The following is a 23,027-nucleotide window of genomic DNA, read 5'->3' on the forward strand; positions in this document are numbered from 1 at the left end:
TAAATATTTAAGAGATTTATTAAAGCATCTTATCACAAAGATGGAAACACATACAAATTAGAAACATGCAACCATCATCTTCCACAGTCAAGTTAAAAGGTTATGTATTTTTCCTGTTTCCATAGCTGAAAACTTCAGATCTTATATCCAACTCACTCACCCCGAATATTTAAGTCATTCTTCCTGAAAGTATCCAGGGCAGCAAATAACCAAAATGCAAACTATTATATAAAGAAAGTGCAAAGTTAAAAAAGAAAATGTGTAGAGAATACCCCCATCCCACCCCCCAATAAAGGCAAACAATGGCACTTTGCTCTCGCTTAACCTAGATTGTCTCCAAAAACTATTAAAATGTATAGACTTAACGACAAAAAAAAAAAAAGACTTTGAATAGATGTCCAAAAAGCTTGTTAGTGTTTGAAAATAAATGCTTCAACAAAGGAAAATGAATTTTATATCAAACAAGTCTGAAGAGCCCTGTACTGCAGCATCTTGTACAATAAACGAGACAAAAAGCTGGTATAGGGTTTATTGACAAAGGCAGGATCTCCTCAGGCAGGTACGTAAGGAGGCGGTGGCTCCTTCTCGGGCAGCTTCACGGCCATTTCATAGGTTGGCAAAACATACTGAAGAGAGAAAAAAATTATATTGACTTAAAGCATCTTTACAATCCTACCTGGAATAATTCAGCTTTCAGATTTTAGCTGAGGAATTTGTGAGCTGAAAAGTTCCTGAGCGTAGATAGGACTGGTAACTGGAGATGAGCTGTCTGATCCAAGACTGCTAAAGACAGAGGGATGGAGGGGAGAGGGGCAGAATTTTGCTTCTGAACAGACCCTGAGGCTACCAAGGACACCTTGACAGGAAAGGAAGTAGGTGGCACGGCTCTCTCCTCCCCCACCACAGCATGACTGACAAAGTACCAATGCCTCAGGGGCTGCAAATCCAGGTTAAGGGCATCACGAACTACACTAAAGGAAATCCCCCCCAGTAAGATGCTGGATCCTGGATTTCATCAAAATCAAAGGATCAGGCCCTTCTATCATTTCTTCTAGGGTAAAGGGCACATCTCTGTAGGAGTGACATTCCAACCCAAGTGTCTCCAAGTGTGACAGGCTGGCCCTATACAGGCCACATACATTCTACATGTTGAAAACCGGGAAAAGCTAATACAGCAACAACTAAAGGGCCCTTGAAGTAGGCCTCCCCACAGACTCACAGAACCCACTGCATTCATCTCCCCAGAGAAAAACCAGCTTCCCCTTTGGATCATGTGGATGTTTTTTGAAAGCAACACAAGCTGCACGTGACGGTACCCCATCCTTAGAAGTTCCAGAAGCCATGAGCCTGATATGGTTCACACGGCTGCTTCCTGTCTGATCTCCCCTGCAAATGCAACCATCCTAGAGACTCCCTAGGAGTGAAGCTGAACGAGCAGTACAAGAGGCCTCTCACCCACACACCCAGGTTTCCAAAGGGAAATGCTGAATCTTGCGGATGTAAGCTATCCATGCCCGAAACCATACATATGGCATTGACGAGGAAGTCAAGACCTAGGCTCTTGAGAATAATCAATACTGGCTACTGAAGATTTACTATATTAAAAAGGTCATTCACCTGCGGAGGTGCTTCAAAGGCAGGGTACACAGCAATCTCTGGCATGTTTCTGTTGTTAATATACTTATAGCAGTTCCAAACACAGTTGATTAGATACGCCTGAAAGAAGCAAACAAAATTTCCATATGCTAGAAACTCAACAGACTACCTGCTCTAAAATTAAGGTGGCTTATGCTTTTCCCCACATATGTTCCATGGAGAAGGGAACACACATCCATTTGAACTTAGCACAGGCCAGGTCCTTTCCCTACCTGCTCACACTTAAATATCTTAAGTCTTATTGATAGCATTTTACAGAGAAACCAGAACTAGGGTTTTAATTCAGGTCTGATAACCACTGTGCTGCAAAAGAAATTCTGTCTCTGAACCTTTGGAATTTTAATACATTTTCAATCAAACCATTGATCTGTTGATCCAAAAACATGATGTTCCTTACACTTAGGAAGGATCCTGGAATTCCAACCACTCTCCGGAAACAAGAGGGAGGACATCCCCCAGAAGTTACCTTCACTACTATGTCAGAATAAACACTGTCCCCTAACAGTGAACTATAAGGAGAAAAGGCAACAAAAAGGTTTTAGACCAACTGTGTCACAGTCTAACTGGCTGCCCAAACATTTAGTCAGCAACTCACCTTAAAAATGATGAATAAGGCGAAGAACACAAGAACAATGAAGAGTAGACAGCTGGAGTCCAATGCCAGGAGGTCATCTTTGTAGGGAAAATCAGGCTATTAAAAAAGGAAGGGGGGGGGAAGAGAGGTGAGCAGGCAGAGTAGAGAGGATTTTTAGGGCAGTGGAACTATTCTGTTTGATGCCACAGTGACTACTTTACACACTTGTCCAAACCTACAGAATGTACACCACAAGTGCACCCTCAAGTAAACTATGAACTCTGGGTGATAATGATGTGTCCACGCAGGCCCATCACTTGTAACAAATGGACCACTATGGTTTGGGATGTGGACAGTGGGGGAGGTCAGGGGGGTACTTTCCAATTCAGTTTTGCTGTTAACCTAAAACTGCTCTAAACCATGAAGTTTATTAATTAAACACACACACTCATCATTCAGCTATGGCACCTGCACTTCATCATAGTCTAGAGAGCATCTTAAAAGTACAAAGAAAAGGCACCGAAGTCAGAACTGATTTCCAATAAAAACTTATAAACAGAACTCATGGTACCTTTAAGCCTCATCATCATTAATGCATGCTACTGAACACTTAAAACACATTTGAATACTCTTGTCCAAAGAGAAGAGCTCATCCTCTACTTTTCATTATTCTACACCTTTCTGGCCTTTGGAAAACCGCTATTTCCTGTATACAACTGTAGATTTGTCCCTGAGTCACCAAGTCAGGAGGTGCTAAGACTTATCTAAGTTCCACTGGTCATTTAGTCCTATCTCGGGAAATTCATTTTTCTAAAAGCCAATCAACAATCTCAATGCTCATCAGAAAGGGGAAAAAGAAGGCACGCCCCTGGTTATAAAAAAGGCAAACCTCTGTGATTCACTGCAGACATACTACATTCTACTGCAAAGGGTCAACTTTATTTACTCAAATATTTATTTAGCATTTATCGTGTACAAGGCAATGAGCTGGGTTCCAGAAGGGCATTACAAAAGAATAATTAAGGATTTACAAGCTGGCCAACAGAGAAGGTACTTGCCAGTCTGAGAGACCAAATGAATATAACAGAGGGGAGAAACCACTGAGGTCTGTAAAAGGAATAGCAAAAAAATTCTTTCTAATGTTCTCCTTTAAAGCTCATCTCATTTTTGAAAACATGTTTTTCATGGAAATGTCAACACAAAAGCCCAAATAATTTTTATAAAAAAGCAGCATGCAAAAATCTGAAAGGACCAAAAAAGAAAAAGAAGAAAGTACCCACACATCAACTCCAAACCCTAGCTAAGTGTCTCCTTGGGACAAAACTGTTCTTTAAGCCTTCATTTATAAATAGAAAGACAAAAACTGAATGGGACCGGTGCATGGGGGGAATGCTATAGCTTTTATTCAGGAGGTTTGCAATTTTTCAGCCAGACATGACAAGAGAGATCTAGAATGAGGAAATTTCTGACTACAGCCAACCCGGACACTAGGCCCTGCCCCCAGCTGCTTCTCTCCCACTCACCACTGTTGCTTTGTTTCCCTCCCTTAATCTACGTGCCAGCCACCACGATCACCTTATAGTCCTCTCACTACACACAGAATGTTCCTTCCCACCTCGAGGGGTCTCTGTGACCTCTGCTTCTGTATCTTCCGTCTTAATTCCTACTCAGACTCTTGAGTACAATTCAAGTCTTGCTTCCCAGCCCACGTCTAACAATTCTGTGACATCCACTCGCGCAGCCTACACCTTTCCTTCACAGCTGTTTACCACAGTTTTAATGCAGTAATTGTCAATTTTCCAATTCCTTCACTAGCAATCAAGTTCTACTGATGTATCTCCCAAGAATGCAGCAGAGTGCCTTGCACATAAGCAACCACCAAATGTTTTCTGAACGAATGATAAATTTGTGATATGCAAGATGGACTAGGCAGGAAATCTGGAAGTGGGGAGAAAATTCCTAAAAGACAGCATTTTTGAAATGAACTTTTATTTTTCTGGACTCCATGCCTCATTCTAGACCTTACTTCAGCCCAGAAGGTCCCCTGCCGCTTCATCATGTAGCACTAATCTACTAAGCTCCACACTTAATGGTGCATTGGACAGTTCCAGTTCGTTATCACAGATAACCTCTTAACTCCCCCAATCCATGGGCTGCTCCTCAGAGACAGGAAAGCTATGTTTGTACCTACACTATTCACCAACGATTTGCCTCAAATAGAGTGAAGGATACAGTAAGCATTTAAGTATTAGCTATGGATGCCTACAAAGAAAAAAGGGGTTAGAGCAACAAGAGCATCCAGCGTCTGTATGGAAGCAAGCTGTTGGGAGCGAAAGCGCACACCCCAGTGAGAGCGGCCCGCCCAGCTCCTTCTCTGAGAGCTCCTTCCTGGGAGCCCCGCCCAGCATCTCAGCATCCAGCTGCCAGAGGGGTGAACAGAGTCTCTGAGCATCCGTGCTTTACTGCACTTTATTTTGTGCATCCATTAGCAAGGTGTGCCCTCGGGTATCAGAAAAGACTAAGAAGATTTGTGGGATCTGGGAATAAACATTTACAACATTTCAGCTTAAATAAGATTTCACAGGAATGCTCTACTTCTGAAGAGAGGAAGAAACTTCTAGAGCCAAATTATTATACTGCTAATATACTCAAAACAAAAGTTGAACTACTCCTTACATTCTATGATATCCATCTTTAGAGACTTTTAACACTGGAATATTCAAATACTAGTTAGAGGATATTCTACCTGTATCTTACTGGTTTCAACATGGTAATTAAGAGAGGTAATAATTATTTTAAAACACTTTAAAAAAGTAGGTAGATTAAAATAACATAAAAATAGTACCTAAAGCTAACTCAAAATTTCTATTTAAATATTTCACTTAAAATAAAGAAAAAAAGTTTAATTAGCATACACACTTACTAATTGATCCAGATACTCTTTGATTCTTGGCAAGTAAGTGAGAGAACTGATAGCAACCAGGCAACTGAGAACGAAGTCAAAAAGCCGGTAACAGAAGAATGGAATCAGCCAACCAACTTGATACTGAAGACAAAAAATAACAACCACAACATCACAACATAAATATGAAATTATTAAGTACCACTCAGTAAAGGTCAAACTCTAAAAGTCGAAAATATGAATACTTACAGAAATTGCTCCATATACCAGCATTGAACTGATTATAAACATAAGAACAGAGACGGCAAAAAGAACACAGGCATTATCTAAGAAAACAAAAACAAAAATCTAATTAAGCTACTTACATAACAAACATAACAAAAAGAACAAAACTCTTCATGACAAAATGATGTTTTAGAGCTAGCTTAAAAAATGAGTATTTTCAAGATTGGCTATGAAAAAAATCTAAGACCAAGCGTGTTAAAAAAAAAAAAGTCTCAGCATTAAGTAAGGACGTTTGACGAATTCATGCCTTTGTTTTTGTTTATTAAATTGGCTACAATTCACTGACTCTTTTATCATCAACCAGTCACTCAGCTAAAGAGACAGATCTCTGCCCAGAGTCTAAGAGTCTGAAGGTGTGCAAACAGAGAATTATAATCCAATGTGGCAAAGTGCTACAACAGAAGCAGAAACAATTAGCTTTCCCGGGGGAATCAGGAAAAAAATACGAAATGACATAAGTTGGGTCTTGTGAGCAAAGCAGGGTTCCACAGGAGGGAAAAGTTGATACTTGATTGAAAGACACAAATATATTCAATACAGAGCATTACAGCTGCCCCCTGTGACCTCAGATAAAATACAATCAGAAATTCAAGGTTCTCCATTAACCTCCACTCCCTCATCCCAACATGTGACCTCGCTGCTCCCCATCCCCTATCTTCATGATTTCTCCGATACTTTTACAAGCCTTTTCTTTGTTCCCCACCTCCTTCTCAGGTTGTCCCCTTCCTCTACATTATCCAAGTTCATTGTCTCACAAAACACCAGAGTAATCTCAACAATATTAAGTCACACTCGACTTGAGTTTCTTAGCACAAATTTAAAGTTAATTCTTTGACTCTGGATAGAGATTAAGAACCAGAAGGGCGCTAATAATGACGGATGTTTGAATAATTGCCAAACATTCCCACTATTAGATAAATGTCATGTACTATCTTGTCATTTGGCAGTACAAATATCATCATCTGGCACTGTATTAGGTAAGAAGCCCTCTTTAAATTTTTCTAGAGGACAGAGAATATCCTCTAGATGCCCTATAGCAAAATAGGGGAGAAATGGGATGACGGGTGAAAAATACACATATAATACCGAGAACAAGAGATGCTCCGGTATTTGTGAGTCAATAAAGCAAACAAAATATGAGGGCTAAATACCCAGATGTGAACCTCCGGTTTCCAGCCACCACCACATTTAAGAACCTTCTCCAGGGGGCCCCAAGTGTTCACCCATTACCACCATGAATATAAAGTTAAATTCATATTTGAAAAACAGCTTGTATATGTTGCAGAAGCATTTCATATATATTGAATGTCGTATTCTGTTTAGCTGATTAAAAATAACCATGAACCTTATTATTTAAAATCAGCCAGCAGGCCAGGGCACCTGGGTGGCTCAGATGGTTAAGTAAGTGTCTGCCTTCGGCTCAGGTCATAATCTCAGGGTCCTGGGATGGAGCCCCGCATTGGGCTCCCTGCTAAGCGGAGAGTCTCCTTCTCCCTCCCTCTCCTTCTGCCCCTCCCCCAGCTAGTGTGTGCTCTCTCTCTCCCTCTCTCAAATAATCTTGGGGCGCCTGGGTGGCTCAGTCGTTAAGCGTCTGCCTTCAGCTCAGGTCATGATCCCAGTGTCCTGGATGGAGCCCCGCGAGCCCTGCATCAAGCTCTCTGCTCAGCAGGAAGCCTGCTTCTCCCTCTCCCACTCCCCCCGCTTGTGTTTCCTCTCTCGCTTTCTGTCAAATAAATAAATAATCTTTAAAAAAATAAAGGCTATAAAAAAATAAATAAATAAAAATAAAATCCGCCAGCAGGCCAATGATCAGAACTTAATTTGCCATTTTAACACTGGGTCATGGGAAAATCAACTTTCCACCTGCAAAGAGACACACAAACTACCATATGACCAAGTACTATGCATTTTTATATTCTGTCAAGAATAGGGGCTTTGGCAGAATTATAATCAACACGAGTATGATAACGAATATATCTGACTCTCTCTACGGTAGGCACAGCGCTCACAGACCATTCAGGAAACCCGTGACTCCATCCCTGCAGATCTAGCCAAGGCAGCCAGTTGTACAGACATACAAGAATGTCAATAACCATAAATCTTTTCCTACACCTTGATTTTAAGAGAAACACATGCTGACACTGCATGCTGAAAAAATGCTGACATCAGGTTTTGCATAATTTTACAGCCTAAAGTACCAAAAATAGCCATTAAAAACTAACATTTTATTCATTATTGTATTTTGGTTTTTAAACAGAAATAGACTAACTCGGGAAGAAAAAACAAACACCAGGAGGGATGTTTCTAGTATGTTCTTAGTATCTCTTTTATTGCATTTAACAACAGAATTAAAGGATTATATATATCTGATCAGTAGACTCATTTAAAAAGCACTTGAACACAGTTTAAACTGTTAAGTGTTTTCATACTATAATGTCAACAGATGGCCACAAAACTCTACTTGAATCCTAGAAACAGCAGTTAGCCCTATGGACAGTGAGTGAATTATGTGAATTAACAACCAAATTTGTTTTAAAAACCACTTGATAAATTTATCAGAGAAGATCATAAATGTAATGAAGCTCAAGAATTTATAATAAAAGCTAATAAACCTAAAAATAACTTAGATCCTGTAACATCATAAATACACACGAGTACTCAGAACATTTTTCTGAAGTGAAATTTTAAACATGCAAAAAACTTTGCACTGAAAAGTTTGAGTCATAATTTTCTGTTCAAATATTAAATTTCTAACATTTATAAAATAAAATCTCTTTTATTTTTTATTTATTATTTATTTGAGAGAGATCATGAGCGGGGGGGGGGGGAGGGTAGAAGGAGTAGCCGACTCCCCGTGGAACAGGGAGCCAGATGCAGGACTTGATCCCAGGACCCTGGGATCACGACCAGAGATGAAGGGAGACACTTAATGGACTGAGCCACAAATCTTAACTAGAATCTTTCTGCACCTGTATTTCAGAGAAAGCTAGATAATGAAAATGCTATCAGAGAATAAACAGGTTTAAAAAAGCAATTTCCATGAATGTCTTCTATTTTTAACTCCAACATCGTCTTCCTTCCTTCCTTCATCTAAATGATTGAAATATATTTAGAACTGTGACCCTCAGCAAAAAGTATCAGCAAATATTCCAAAAATTCGTATTTCCTATTTTCCTGTAAGCCTATTTGCTCCCATCCTCAACTACATTTGCCAGCTGACCTTAAAGGTTTTGTAATTTCTTCTTCTCTCCACAGCACTGACAAGAATCAAGGTATACAATGTACATTTCTCAAAAAATCTTCTGGTAGTCCGTAACATTTTCTGGCCAGAAGTGCTCAATTATAATTCTCACTGAGTATCTTTGAAAAACCCACAAAAACACTTTTACGCCTCAGCAAGTAGAGTAACTTAAATACAATTTAGTCAATCCTCTAAATAATCTGTTTTGTGGGGGTGTGGGTGTGGGTGTGTGTGTGTGTGTGTATGTGAGAGATGAGCAGGAGGTATTTCCAACTAAAAACATACCAGCCATTCTTTCCGATGAATAGTAATTGCCAATGACTTCATACTGAATGTTGACAGCTGGCATGGAGTTTGGATGAGTTACTTCCACAGTCAGCAAAACTGCCATCAATAGGTTTACCACCTGTGAAAGATAAGATGTTATCCATTATATTATCAATCAGGAAAGTCTTCACCACAATCTTCAGAGGTCTTCCCATGTTTAATCTGTTTTACTTGCAGTAACAAAGACAGAAAACAGTAGCAGACTACCTATAGATAAAATATGCAATACCACTCTAAAAATAAGTATTTCTTAAAGTATAAACCTAAATGTGACTGAACCTATGTTAATAAATGGCCAATTAAAAGGAATCATTACAAATTGTTTGTGTTCAGTCATGTATTTATTCATACACCAATCTCAGAATTCCTGGGCTTGAAGAAACTACAGTTCATCCAATATACTTATCCATCAGGTATATATAATACCCATCAGTTAAGTAAATAGTGATCCATCAGATAAGCCTGACACTCCTCTACAATATGTCCTATCTAACTAATCTCATATAGTTAAAAAAGAAAACTATTTCATTTCCTCTTAGGCCTGACTCAAATGCTTAAAACACCTTCCAAGATTTTAACTAGCTCACTTTGACTTTCACCTACTGTCCTTAATTCTACCTTTTGAAATAATGTGCTCCCCTTTTTGAGTAAGTGCTCCTCTAACACCTAAGGGGAGCTGACACAGGCTGCCAAATAATCTTTTCTAGAATAAACATTCAGGTACTTCAATCATTTCTCTAATGGTTTAACACTGTCCAGCTACCTCACTACCTCCTTTCTGCTCTCCTCTATACACACACTCCAGTTTGTTGGACATACCATGAAAATGAGGTAAGATCAGCCTGGTCAGAGCACACAGGGATCTCAGTTCCTACAGTCTAAGTTAACAAATTTCAACTAGCACAGCCTGAAATCGTACTGGCTTCATAAATTTTTTGAATGTCGTGTGAGAGTAACTCCCACCCTTAATTCTTTTTCACACTTGTTCCTGCTAAGCTACCACCCGAACCTGTACAGTTAGATTCAGAGGCCCAAGCATAAGCCCTTATACATTTGCAATGGAATTTCATCGTATATATTCTTGCCTGTCAAGATGTTCTGGATCTAGATTCGGACACCCTACAGATTTCCTATCTCTTTCAGCTTTCAGGATTTGAAAATACTGTCAGCATGTAATCAGTATCTCCATCTCAGTCACTAGTAAAAGAGAACTGGGCCAAGCACAGGAGGTGTCCAGAGGTTGTCCTCTTCCCGTTAACCAGCAATCTTTGAATAAAATTCTTTACCACTTTCAGAGAAACATCTTGAGTCTTTGTCAAACTTCTTGCCGAAATTCCATCATCATATCTGGTGAATTTTCCTAATTTACCAAGGTTGTAACTCTATTTAAAGAAGAAATTATTTATGCCTCTAGTGGTTAGTGAATCCCTGCAGTATCCCAGGAGGTACCCCTTCCCTGAGGTGCTCAAAAATAGCCCCGGTAATGACTCAATACAGAAAACCACCTAGGACTGGAGTCAGGCTCCCCATCTAAAAGTTCACAGAACCTGTCCTCTTCCTTTTGTGAAAACCTGAATACTTGGTATTTTTAAGAAACATTAGAGCCTTATCATCAACAGCACTTTAAACAAACTGTTAGGTAGCTCGCTCCTGTTTGTCCTGAAAAATGAAAAAAATTTTCATTTTTTGAATGAAAAATAACAGTTTCTCAGTTGAAGGCACTTCACATTCTCTAAGACAAGCAACCCAAGGTTTATCATTCAATAAGATTAGGAGATCTAAACAACATCACAGTATCAAATTCAGAATCAACTGACATTTACTGAGGATATACTATATACCAGGCATATTCACATATATTACTTCACTCATTCCTCACAACAACCTGGTGAAGAAAATATTACTAAAGCCAATTTGCAGACAAGAAAACTAAGTTTCAGCAAGTCAAATAACTTGTGATAAGTTCACCGATATGGTAGAGGAGAAAGCTAAGATACAAACCTGTTTTTTTAGGACAACCTGCTTCGGAGCACCACATGATTACTTATACCCACTCCTAAGCAACTCCTGTTTTGAGGTCTCTCCAGAAGAAACTATTATCTAAGGTTATAAGATGTTTATACTTTACTGTCCAAGCAAATATGTTCAGTAACATGCAATGCTCAAAAGCAAGGTACTTCATCCTCCAACTCCTGAAAGGTCTCACAAAGGACAATCATATTTGCAAGGGCGGCTCCCTGGTTGAAGCCTGATTTTTTCCATTTTCACTGCAATGGGTTTTGGCTATCGTGTGTGTATGAGTAGTTCATCCAACTAGGTGAATTAATTACTGAGCGATTAGATGTATCTACCGAAAACTTATAGATTCTGTGTACGAAAATCAGTCTGAAATCAATTCAGCAAATTATTCTTTGCTAACCACAATATAGTCATAGTTAAAAAAGCTCTGCACAGTACAGAAAAAAACATTCTCATATCAAGAAAAACACACAAACTAGGGCGCCTGGGTGGCTCAGTTGGTTAAGCGACTGCCTTCGGCTCAGGTCATAATCCTGGAGTCCCGGGATCGAGTCCCACATCGGGCTCCCTGCTCGGCGGGGAGTCTGCTTCTCCCTCTGACCCTCTTCCCTCTCATGCTCTCTATCTCTCATTCTCTCTCTCTAATAAATAAATAAAATCTTTAAAAAAAAAAAAAAAAAAAAAAAGAAAAACACACAAACTCAATGACTAAATGAAGGAAATGACACAACCAAAAATATTTAGGAGTTTAATTTTCCCTTCCTAAATATTTTTATTGCACGTAGGACTTATAACATCTATTTTCTCTTACATGGATAAGCCACACACTCATCCACTATTATCTTCCTGTAGTATTAGTGACAATTCAAATTTCATTTCACTGTCACAACCCTGAGTATTAAACAGAAATCGTAGCTCTAATCAAAAGGACCAAAAAAATGAAAAAATTGCAGTGTTACTTCTTTAAAGCTCACACAATTCGAATCTTCACTGAGTTAATTATATTCCATTAGATCACTGTATTTCATTAGAACTTCAACATATTTTAAAGTATTAACCTGGAAAATCCATCCTTGTGATCTTAAACTGAGCACCCCATCCTGTGCTCCTATTTAGGTCCTGTGCTATTTACTTTTGATTACAGTCGATATTTCTACTAAGTTCCACAGAGCATTTAAAAAAATCAATTTTACAGCCTTACAATATAAAATTTCGGATATAAAATTTCTCTGAAAAGAGCAATTATATACAATTTCAGAATCTTTATTCCCAATTGATTTTTTTCCTTTTATTTATTCAGGAAATAAAACAAAAATGTAATTACAATAATGATTAACTTCTAAACCTCACAATATGGAGGTACAGAATACAGTAAATATGTCAATGGCATGGACTATGGACATACCATTCAATGTGGAAGGAGTCCTGTAAATTTATTGGGCCAAATATGGTTTGCATTATTTCTGCAAGCCTTTTGTAAACCTTGTATAAGTAAACAATTACAAAAACCAGACGTGTAGATTTTACTTGTTACAAAGGAACAGTTATCAGACCCATGAAGTACTCAGCCTCCAGAAAGGAATTCCTCTTTGCTTTCTCATCTCACTGCCACACCCATCCCAGAACATTCTCTGGGAGCTGGTTTTTGTTTTAAATCATTATTCTTTAGGTTCCCACGGTATATTCTGCCACAACCCAGTATCTGCTGAGACTATAATTAAAACAATGTACGTGCTTCGGGGCATCCTGATAAGGGTCTCACAGGCAGACAGGCTCCACTGGGAGCGACTCAGTGAAGCGCACTCAGCAGGTAAAGATCAAAATAGCCAATCTCTAAAAACTGTTAAATGTTTCACATACATATAAACTTCCTGTTGTTTACTGGTACGTGCAGTTACAAATGAGTTATTCCTATTACTTTGGGGAGGAGACAATTAATTTTACAAATGTCTAATGAATACTTCAAATGTTAATTAACAAGCTAGCTACTACACACATTTTATAGAGTAAGACCTATCATCTTTTTCCCTCAAGGAGAACATCTTGTGGGGGAGAAAAATAAAAAGATAATCATTAGTAATCGTGTAATAAGTACTATTTAATAAGCACATACAAGTGGTATGTAGAAACTTTTCCAGGTACACAGTGAGGAAACCAGATATCTCTGGCTGGGAAACAAGAAAAGCTTCACCAAGAAAACATCTGAGCTAACCATTAAAAAATTAAACGGAATTGGCAAAATGTTGTTAGCAGTCACAGTTGGGTGATGAGTAAATGGGAGATGTTAATACTATCTCGCTATTCTTTGTATTTGACATTTTCTTTAATAAAGTTTTTAAAAAGTGACTTGGGGGGAGAAGAGATAGCACATGCAAAAGTACTGAGGCACACAAAAAAAAGTGTTTGAGGAAGAATATTAACTTTGAAATATAAACAAGCTTTACTCTTATTTAAAGAAACCAGGAATGAGGGCTGGAAAGGAATAGAGCTTGAGGAAAGCTGTCTTCACTTCTCTCCCAGCTATAAACTCCAGATTGTTTATGTCTGAGACATTCATGAAAAATTAGCCATATATTGTCTTTCCAAGACCTAAAATTATTACAAACGCTCAAAATGTATTCTTGTAACAACATCAACCATGAATAAGGACAGTCCTATAGCCCACTTGTACGCCTATTTTCAATTATTCAATGAACATTTGAACTTATACTATGTAACAAACTTGTCTGAAATCATCTGGCTAAATAACAGAACAATTTTAGGAATGCCAGAATTTAAACTAGAGCTCATTCTGAAATTCTGTATCATTTAACCAGGGATTATGCTTCTTTCCAAACTAAAACGCCAAAAGCTAACACTTCAGGGCTGGTACTTCTCTGGTGCATAAAACTGGCTCCAGCTTCCCTATGTCCTACTGCACTACTTAATACCAAAGAATACTTTAAGAACACAGTGTTAGTATTGCCTAAACACTAGACCAGTTGCCAGAAAGCAATGACACTGTATCAGATTGACTGACTGATACAGTGTCTTGGCCCAGGAGGGAAGGCTGCCCCCATCATCCCAGGTTTCAAACAGCACAGAGGCAATCTAAAGAGGATCCTAAATATCCTCCCACCTAAAATTGAGGAAGAGAGGAAGAGGGAAGTGGCATTCTACCCCTCTCAATCCCTTATTACTTCTTATAAAAGAAGTTTCCAGCAACAAAATACACTGTTTGGACAAGTCTTCTTTGTTTGGAGGTATTATACTACACTTTCGTGTAGGTGGTCTTGTTCTCTAAAAGGTTACATGCCTTCCCAATTGGCAGAAATTGTGGGTTTTTTTATATTGCTGTGGTACTAAAACTACACTTTTGAAAGTCACCAACAAAACCAATGGCCTTTTTCCAGTCCTTCATCCAATTAGAATCTGATTGTTACTGATCACCTTCTCCTCTTGTCACTGTACCGTTTCATTTTCGTATATGCGCTCTAAAAATCTCTAATACCAGGGCGCCTGGGTGGCTCAGTTGGTTAAGCGACTGCCTTCGGCTCAGGTCGTGATCCTGGAGTCCCGGGATCGAGTCCCATATCGGGCTCCCTGCTCGGCGGGGAGTCTGCTTCTCCCTCTGACCCTCTTCCCTCTTGTGCTCTGTCTCTCATTCTCTCTCTCTCAAATAAATAAATAAAATCTTAAAAAAAAAGTCTTTAAAAAAATAAAATAAAATAAAAATCTCTAATACCATATCTTAAGGGCAGATACCACTTTCAAGACAAGAAACATCTGAGAGCCATTGTGTGGCAGGTAACAGAAATACAAAAGATAACAACAAATGGTCCCTGTAATTTATTCTTTTTATATGTCCACTAAGCCTTTTACATTGCAAATGATCAGTAAATCCCTCATATAAGACAGATTAATTGATTTTAGCAGCTTATAGTGTTCTGCTAACCCAAAAGTCCATGCAACGGAAGAACAGCTATGGCCTCCTTCTAAAATTGTGAAAACTGAAGCAGGGAATAAGGGAGAGATGTAAAATGTTTTCACATCAAATGCCTCCAGTGGAGAATAAATGTCCTTACTAAAGTTTTTCTCCCTGCGTTTTGGGTTTTGCTGTATATAAGTCGTATTTTTCCCTGCTATTCCTTTCATTTTTATGAGCAGAGCCCACAGCATCAAAAAAAAAAAAAAAATCTGCCTAGAAAAGACTGGAAAGAAATACAGCCAATTATATTCAGATGGTTGAAATTGGGATGGTGGTTATTTCCTTCTTGAGAAGGAGTTAGAAATCCTTTGTTCTGTGAATGGAGAGAAGGATCCGAGAAGAAACGGGAAGATTAGGTTTGCAGGCAAGAGTCCTGGCTGATGGACACAATTTCTCAGGTCAGTAGGAGGGGAGGTCATCTTCTCGAGATGAGGGAGGCAGGGTCGAGTAAAAGGCTTGAGGACCATAAAGATTTGAATGATTCATTTAGGGGAATGGAAGGCAAAACTAAGGACAAACAAAAGAAACTGAAGACCCAGATCCTTAGCAAAATGGAGAAGAGATAAAAGGAAGTTAGAAATACAATGTTATTGCCATTAACTGACTAATGTCTAATGTTACAAATCAGCTAAAATATAAAACAAAAGAGAATTTTTGAGGGGAAATCTGATATAATTATACCAATTATATCAATAAGATACCAATTAAAATCTGTATATAATTATACAGAAAATACTAAAATAAGCTTAGAAACAAGCAAATAAGCCTACACATTCAAGTTTTGTTGTTTTTAACGTACACCAATAAAGCAAAACAGGGCGGTCAGAAATAATCCCGGGTCAGAAGTGGTCCCCTGGGGGTCGGCCATGAAACAGTATCTGCCTAACTAAGATTATTCTCATCTGGTGTTTGTTCAAATGGTAATGATTTCAAGGCACTGGGTAAGGAAGTAATGGTAACAGAGAAAGGCAAAAAGAACGTGATAAAGCTTTTCCTTTTTTGTTTTTTGTAGTTCACGCAAGTTAACAGAAACCATACAGTATCACTAATGCCACAACCCTCCAAACCAAAACAACCCCACAAAAACAACAAATTACAAAGTCACTAGTGAAAGCAGCCAATCAAGTCAACAATATAAGTTTGTCAAAGCTTCAGTGAAGTCATTATTATAGCCTAAAGCTATCCCAACTGTCATAATTTAGCTTCAATGTGTAGGGATACTGGAGATGGTGGTAAGAAATCACAAAAGTATTACTGGTGAACCACCAATCAATAACACTGTCAACTTGGTTATGACATACAATTACACAGATCTTGGAACCCAAGAAATGCCAGTATATGTGGCCAGAATTGAGAAAGCTCTCAATAAAAGTCTCTTAAAAAATGGAATAAAAAGCGTCTAATGGGCAGGGGGTAGTTGCACCAGGAAAAGGCAGATCGAGTGTAAATCCTGGCAAAAAGCTATGGCCTCCGAGAGACTCTCCAGATTTACAACAGAGGCCTTTCAGCCTACATCACAAACACACTGTAACAAATAAAGTCCAGGAACCACAGGCAACTGCGTTACAGCTGGATCTTTCGATTTCCTTTCAGGTAACACAAAATCGAAACTCGGCTGCATTTCTCAAGGTCCACTCCTAATTGTTTTGTAGGGAAAAAAACTCCGGGGAACATAGGTGGAAGAGTGTTCTTTCTGATCACGGAAGTACAAAAAGGACCGAAATCAGGTAGTTTACAGAACTCCTCACCAAATTCCAGTATCCTCATCCCTCCCACCTACTCCTTTTCTCCATGCCCCCCTCGCCCGCCCACAACGTCCCCGCTTCTCCCCACCCCGATTTTCTCCTCTAATTGGAGCCGAGGAACAATCTCCCCATTCCTACCCACCCCCACTCCGATTCCTGGCCACAGTCCCCTCCCTCAAAGTTACAGCACCCTAAAAAGAGGCTCCCTTATGCCTTCTCGCCCCACCCAACACCCCATTTTCACTCCCACCCCCTCCCCGTGAACACTCCCTTCATTTCAGACCGGGCTCCCCCACTTCCCGCTCATGCGCATTCCCCTGGGCCCCAACCCTCCAGCCCCGCCCGCCCTTACCATGTACCAGGTCCCCAAGATGATCGTCCCGGTGCGGACATGGCAACAGCCGCAGCACCGGGTGCTGTAGAACCGGTCGCTGCGGCTCCGTTTGAAAGTCATGGACACCATCGGGAATCTCACAACCTTCGTTCTAGGATGTGCCCCTGACAAACGCTTTCCGCCCAGAGGTCGAAACCAGATTGCTCTGCCACAGTCTCCAAAACCAAACGACGCGTCTTCTGGCCCGCCCCCGGCCCGGGCCCCAGCCAGCCCCTCCGCACCTGCGCACTGAGTGCCGAGAGCCGCTCTCGCGCGACCTCGGTTTACCCCCTCTTCCCCACCTTCCCCTCCCACAGGCCAATGGAAGAGCGGAAAGCGGGGCGGACTCGGCCCCTGATTGGAAAAACTTGGAGATTGACAAGACGTCATGCCCAATCAGAAGTGCGAGTCCCTTTAGCGCTAAAGGATCCCCGCCTCTCACGCGAGGGCAAGGGCTGGCTCGAAGGCCTAGAAAGGTTCGGGGTAACCTGGTAGTTTACCATCCCTGGGACTAGAGCGGCAAGAAAAGAGGCATTTAATGCGTAGAGGCAGAGACGAGATAGATTGGTGGCAGAAAACGGGCACGAAGGACTTTTATTGAGTGATGTCTCTGCCACGTACTGCTTCGGAGGCGTCACGGGACTGCGACTGCTCACGTGACCTTTGCGCGCAGCTCGATTATTTGGCTGGCCGGGGGCGGTGCCGGGGGGAAGGGGCGGGGCTAGTCCGCGTCCGGGGGCCTTCATCACTTCGGGAGTCGAAACTGGGGGCTTGTCGGAGGAGATAGGCTTAGGTTTCCTCACTCCCTCGCTCTACGGGCTTTTTGGTGGGAGCAAAGAAATAACACCTAACTCAGGCAACGAAGAGGCAAGAGGATTGAGGAAAACAGAAGCAAGATAAAGTGGAAGAACTGCCTGGTTGCTGGGTTTATACAGATACGAGTGAGCTTTACTGGGAAAAATTGTGAAGCTCATTAAAATGGACCAAAAGACTACTGGGTGCCTTCAGTGAAAAACCAGCCATAGTCTAACACACCTTCCTGGGTATCCTGATTCTATATGGGCTGTCCACCTTTCTTTGTAGAACTCTGTACAGCTCTGTTGTAGGTAACTAATAGCAAGAGGAAATACTCCTGTCCATTGAACTTGACATTGAATCTTACCGCTCTTCAGAAAAAGGCATTTTGCGTCTATTTGCAAATTCGTCTTCCATTCACAATTTAACAATATGAGTACTTTGAACCCTCCTTTTAAACTGGTTCTGATGTTACTTGTTTCCTCATTGAGTAAATAAAATATCTGACACGTGTTCATTTTGTATTTGTACGAGACTTAAGGCTTTTACCTTTTTAAAAAAATACATGGTTTGGGTTCCTGGGTGGCTCAGATGGTTGGGCGTCTGCTTTCAGCTTAGGTCATGAGCCCGGGGTTCTGGAATCGAGTCCCGCATCGGGCTCCCTGCTCCTTGGGGAGCTTGCTTCTCCCTCTGTCTCTCTCTCTCTGTCTCACATGAATAAATAAATAAAATCTTTAAAAAAAATACATGGTTTAACTCTTTGGCAAGTACATTTCCTTTTAGGGAATAGAAAGGCCTTCCTCCCTGTCAAGTATATTCTTAGATGGAGACCCCAGTGGATTCAGAGTAAAGCTTAGTGCACTAACACGGCTTCAGTTAACACGGCTTGAAGTTACATGTTGATTTGTTGATTATTTCGCCACTAAAATGTTAGTTCTAGAAGAGCAGAGACTTTGTTTACTTCTGCAACATTGAAAGAATTGTCCATGGACGATTATCCTAGTTTGGATAATACTTCCAAACTATCTGGGAGGCCATAGTTAAGCCAGGCTACCCTGAAAGATGGAGTGGAGTGGAAGCAATTTAACTCATAATGAATTATGACGTTTCTCCGCTTTAAGACTACAGTAACACTCCCCTCCCCAGCCCCCCAAAAAATTACATAGACCTCACTGTGTTCCATGCTTGGATCCAATCACTTAATCCATTCAACAATGTTAGGCAGGTACTTTTACATTATTTAATGACACAGAGAAGTTAAATTACATGTCCAAGATTACAAGGCCAGTATGTGGAGAAATTGGAACCCTCATACATTGCTGGTGAGAATGTAAAATGGCGCATCTGTTGTGAAAAAGTTTTGACAGTTTTTCAAAAAATTAAACATAGAGGCGCTGTAAGATCCAGCAATTCCATTCCTACATGTATGAAGAGAATCAAGTGCACACAAAACCTCATCACAAATGTTCATAGTGGCATTACTTACATAGGAAAAAATGGAAACAATCCAAATGTCCATTAATCAAGGAATGGAAAAATAAAATGTAGTATATCCATACTAATGGGATATAGTTCAGCAATAAAAAGGAATGATACATAATGTACCTCAAAAATATTATGCTAAGGAAGGCAGTCACAGACCACATATTGTATAAGACATTTTTATGAAATCTCCAGAAGAGTCAAATCTATATGTAGATAGTAGATTAGTGGCTGCCAGTGGCTGGAGTTGGTGGGGGACAGGAGGTGAATGCTAAAGGGGTTGGAGTTTCTTTTTCTTTCTTTTTTTTTTTTTGTTTTCAATGTAGTTTCTTTTTCAGTGTTGGAAGTGTTCTCTTTTTCGTGATGAAAATGTTCTACAATTAGGTTGTGGTGATGGTGGCACAACTCTGCATATACTAAAAGCCATTAAAAAATTGTACACTTTAGGTGAAATGTGTGGGTATGTGAATTATATCTCAATAAACTGCTAGAGGTGGGGTGGAGGAGGGGACTGGCTACCGGGGAGAAATGGAAGGGTCAAACAGGAGAAGGAATTACACTGACATGGAAAACTATGAAACAAACACCAAAAATCTCAATAGATCAGATAAACTCTTGATCGAGTCATTTTAAGAGAATATTAATGAATCAGAAGATTGCACTGACCAAAGAGACCCAGAACTCAGCACAGAGAGACAAAGAGATAAAATATGAGCAGTGACGACATGGAAGGTAGATAAAAAGGCTATACGAGCAGATTCCAATTCTTCAGCTGTAAAACTCCCACCCCAACTGATATTATTTCATTATATTATTTTAATTTGACCTTTCACACCGTAATTTACAGTTAAAATGTGTTCTTCTATATTATCCTTCTCTATCAACTTTCATCATAGCACTCTTAGAGAAGATAATTTTTAAAGACTTCTACCAAGGAGAGTCTGACTGTCAATAAAAGCGTTTATAGCAGATGAATGGATCTATAATACAGTATATTCATTAGACCTTTTTAAAAAAAACACATGGTTTGGGCTCCTGGGTGGCTCAGATGGTTGGGCGTCTGCTTTCCAAGAAATAAGAGGATTAGTTAAAAATCAGTTTAAAGCCCCATTACTCCTCATTAAATTGTTTCATCAGGTGTGAGGCAGCTGGAAAATGTTAGTCTTTCCCCCATCCCCTTCAATGAAACAAAAATCGTTTTGACTGAAAAACACTCCTTAATAAAATAAAATAATAAAAATAATAAAAATAAAAGTTGCTTTCCTTTAATGTTCTATTGAAATGTTTCAAAAAGCACTTCCTTTGTTCAAAAGACGTCCTTAACCATCTTCTCAAATGGTTCTTTCCTTTGAATTCTTGATGTCATGTTCATTTCTTAAAAGTCTGACTTGGCGTATTTCATGGTTGTGTTGAAATGTTTGCCTTTTAATCACACGGGATGGTGGCCCCAAAACAAACACAACTACCTTATGGAAACAACTTAGCAACCTGCCCAAAGTCTGTTTGATAGAATTGTTATTTCCCTGTACGTTAGTAGGGATAGTACTCAATGTATTTCTTTTTTTTTTTTTTTTTTAAGATTTTAGTTTTAAGTAATCTCTACACCCAACATGGGGCCCAAACTTACAACCCCAAGATCAAAAGTTGCCTGCCCTACTGACTGAACCAGCCAGGAACCCCTCAATGAATTTCTTATATACCTGAAAGAAGCCTAACAGAGAGAAGAAAACTGGAATTTTTTATTTCTCCTTCACAGAATATTAGAAGTCAATAGAACATGTAAGCTGTATTATAAATCAATCGATTTCCTTCCCACCCCAAAATTGAGTTTTAGTATAAATAACAGTACCAAAGAAAATGAATAAACTAAGGGCAACAGTGAAAGATAATCTATAGCAAATTGAATATCTTTGCTATCTAAATATATTCTAGAAATTCGTAAGTAAAAGATCACAGCAGAAACAGATAAACGGGCAAAGGATATGAATGGACAATTCACAACCAGTGACAAAATTTCCTAAGAAACGTACAGGAAAATGATAAATCAAAGAACTGAAATATAAATGAAATATTATTCCCCTCCCTTTATTAAAGGAATATAACTTGAAGAGATAATATCCTGATCTGATGATATCATGAAATTAATACTTTTGTACATAACTGGTGGGACTGTAAATTGGCACAACCATTTTGGAAAAGTCTTTGATAGTATGTATTAAGAGCCACAATAAATTCACATTCTCTAACCTAGCGATGCCATTTCTAAAAATCAATTCTTAAAGTCTAAAAAATGAGAAATGATCTGCACAGGGACATCTTTTATCATCCTTTATCATTGTTTATAATAGAAAAATTTAGAAACAACCTAAATGACCAGTGATAATTTAGTAAATTATGGTACACCTATATGATGAGATACTCTAATGTTTTTAAAATTGTGAAACAAAGAAAAGTATTTATGATATAATGTTAAGTGAAAAGAGAATACAAAATTGTCTATACTGTGTTTACAGCAATACTAAACACAAACCAAAAGTAAATATATCAAAATGAACACTATTGTTGTTAAGCTGGTAGAAATTATGGGTTTATGATATTCCTTTTATCTAATTTCCAGTGAATGAGTAAGTGTGTGTGTGTGTGTGTGTGTGTGTGTGTGTGTGTGTTGAAAAAGTTCATTTTATTTATTTTTTTAAAAGATTTTTATTTATTTATTTGTTTTAAAGAGAGACGGGGCGGGGGGTTGGTGTGCAGGGAGGAGCAGAAAGGGAGAAAGAGGAAAAAGAATCCCAAGCAAACTCCTCACTGAGCACAGAGCCAGATCTCATGATCATGACCTGAGCCAAAACCAAGAGTTGGATGTTTAACCAACTGAACCACCCAGGCACCCTGAAAAAGTTCATTTCATAATAAAATATCAGGCAACCCTAAAATACACTAAATTCTTACCCAGGATCTAAATCAGTGGAAAGAACAAGTTATAGGATGTTTTAAAAGAAACATAGCTTTATTCCTTTCTAAGACATAACTGATGAATAGGTAAGCTTAATTGTGATCAGCATGTTAGTCGCCTATGATCATTTTTATAATGGGAGTAAGGTTTTCCTTGTTCAGACTCCGACTTGATAAGTAGGGAACTCTATGGTCGTGCCTCAGCCCCTATCGGGGTATTCTGAGGAACTCTCTACATTGCTTAAATTTCCTTATTGTTACTTTTGAGGGTTTTACGTTATGCCACCTTCCTGGGTCATAGCATCAGTAGTTCAATTGGCTTTATTTTCTTCATGGACAAAACTAGTGGGTTAAACTAAATGATATCAAATTCCAGATCTGTAATTCTGATTCTAAATTAAGGCTTTCAAAATGCTTTAAGCCTACTAATTCTCAAATTGTTTAAGACTTTGATCTAACAAGCTTCAGCTGCAGGACCCTTCTCTTGTTTGGGCCTGGAAAAGTCTCTTTCTGTGTGTTAAAAGATGATCATGTGTTTCTGTTTAATTTGCAAAAAATAAGAGATTTTGAACCCCACTGGGTAAGACAGTTAGCTATTTCTTCCTCTGTTTTTCCTTTACAACATTTCCTCTTGTATCAGGTGGTGTCCTAGTGGCTATGGGGATATAGGGCATTCAAGGAAGGAGAAATTGAATTGGGGTTTCATTAT

At 39.2% G+C, this 23,027-nt stretch overlaps 1 protein-coding gene across 1 annotated transcript; it reads right to left on the reverse strand.

The window, feature by feature from the left end:
* LAPTM4A (lysosomal protein transmembrane 4 alpha) lies at positions 1–17,631 on the reverse strand. The gene is made up of 7 exons (XM_027623538.2): positions 17,069–17,631; positions 8,944–9,064; positions 5,382–5,458; positions 5,154–5,276; positions 2,252–2,347; positions 1,618–1,716; positions 1–626 (listed from the first exon to the last, which is right to left on the reverse strand). Exons 1-7 carry the CDS (start codon positions 17,477–17,479, stop codon positions 552–554), a joined length of 1,002 nt encoding a protein of 333 aa, XP_027479339.1. The 5' UTR covers positions 17,480–17,631; the 3' UTR covers positions 1–551.
* Between the last annotated feature and the right edge of the window lie 5,396 nt (positions 17,632–23,027).

Source organism: Zalophus californianus, chromosome 8 (genome assembly GCF_009762305.2).
Source record: "Zalophus californianus isolate mZalCal1 chromosome 8, mZalCal1.pri.v2, whole genome shotgun sequence".
Classification (NCBI taxonomy): domain Eukaryota; kingdom Metazoa; phylum Chordata; class Mammalia; order Carnivora; family Otariidae; genus Zalophus; species Zalophus californianus.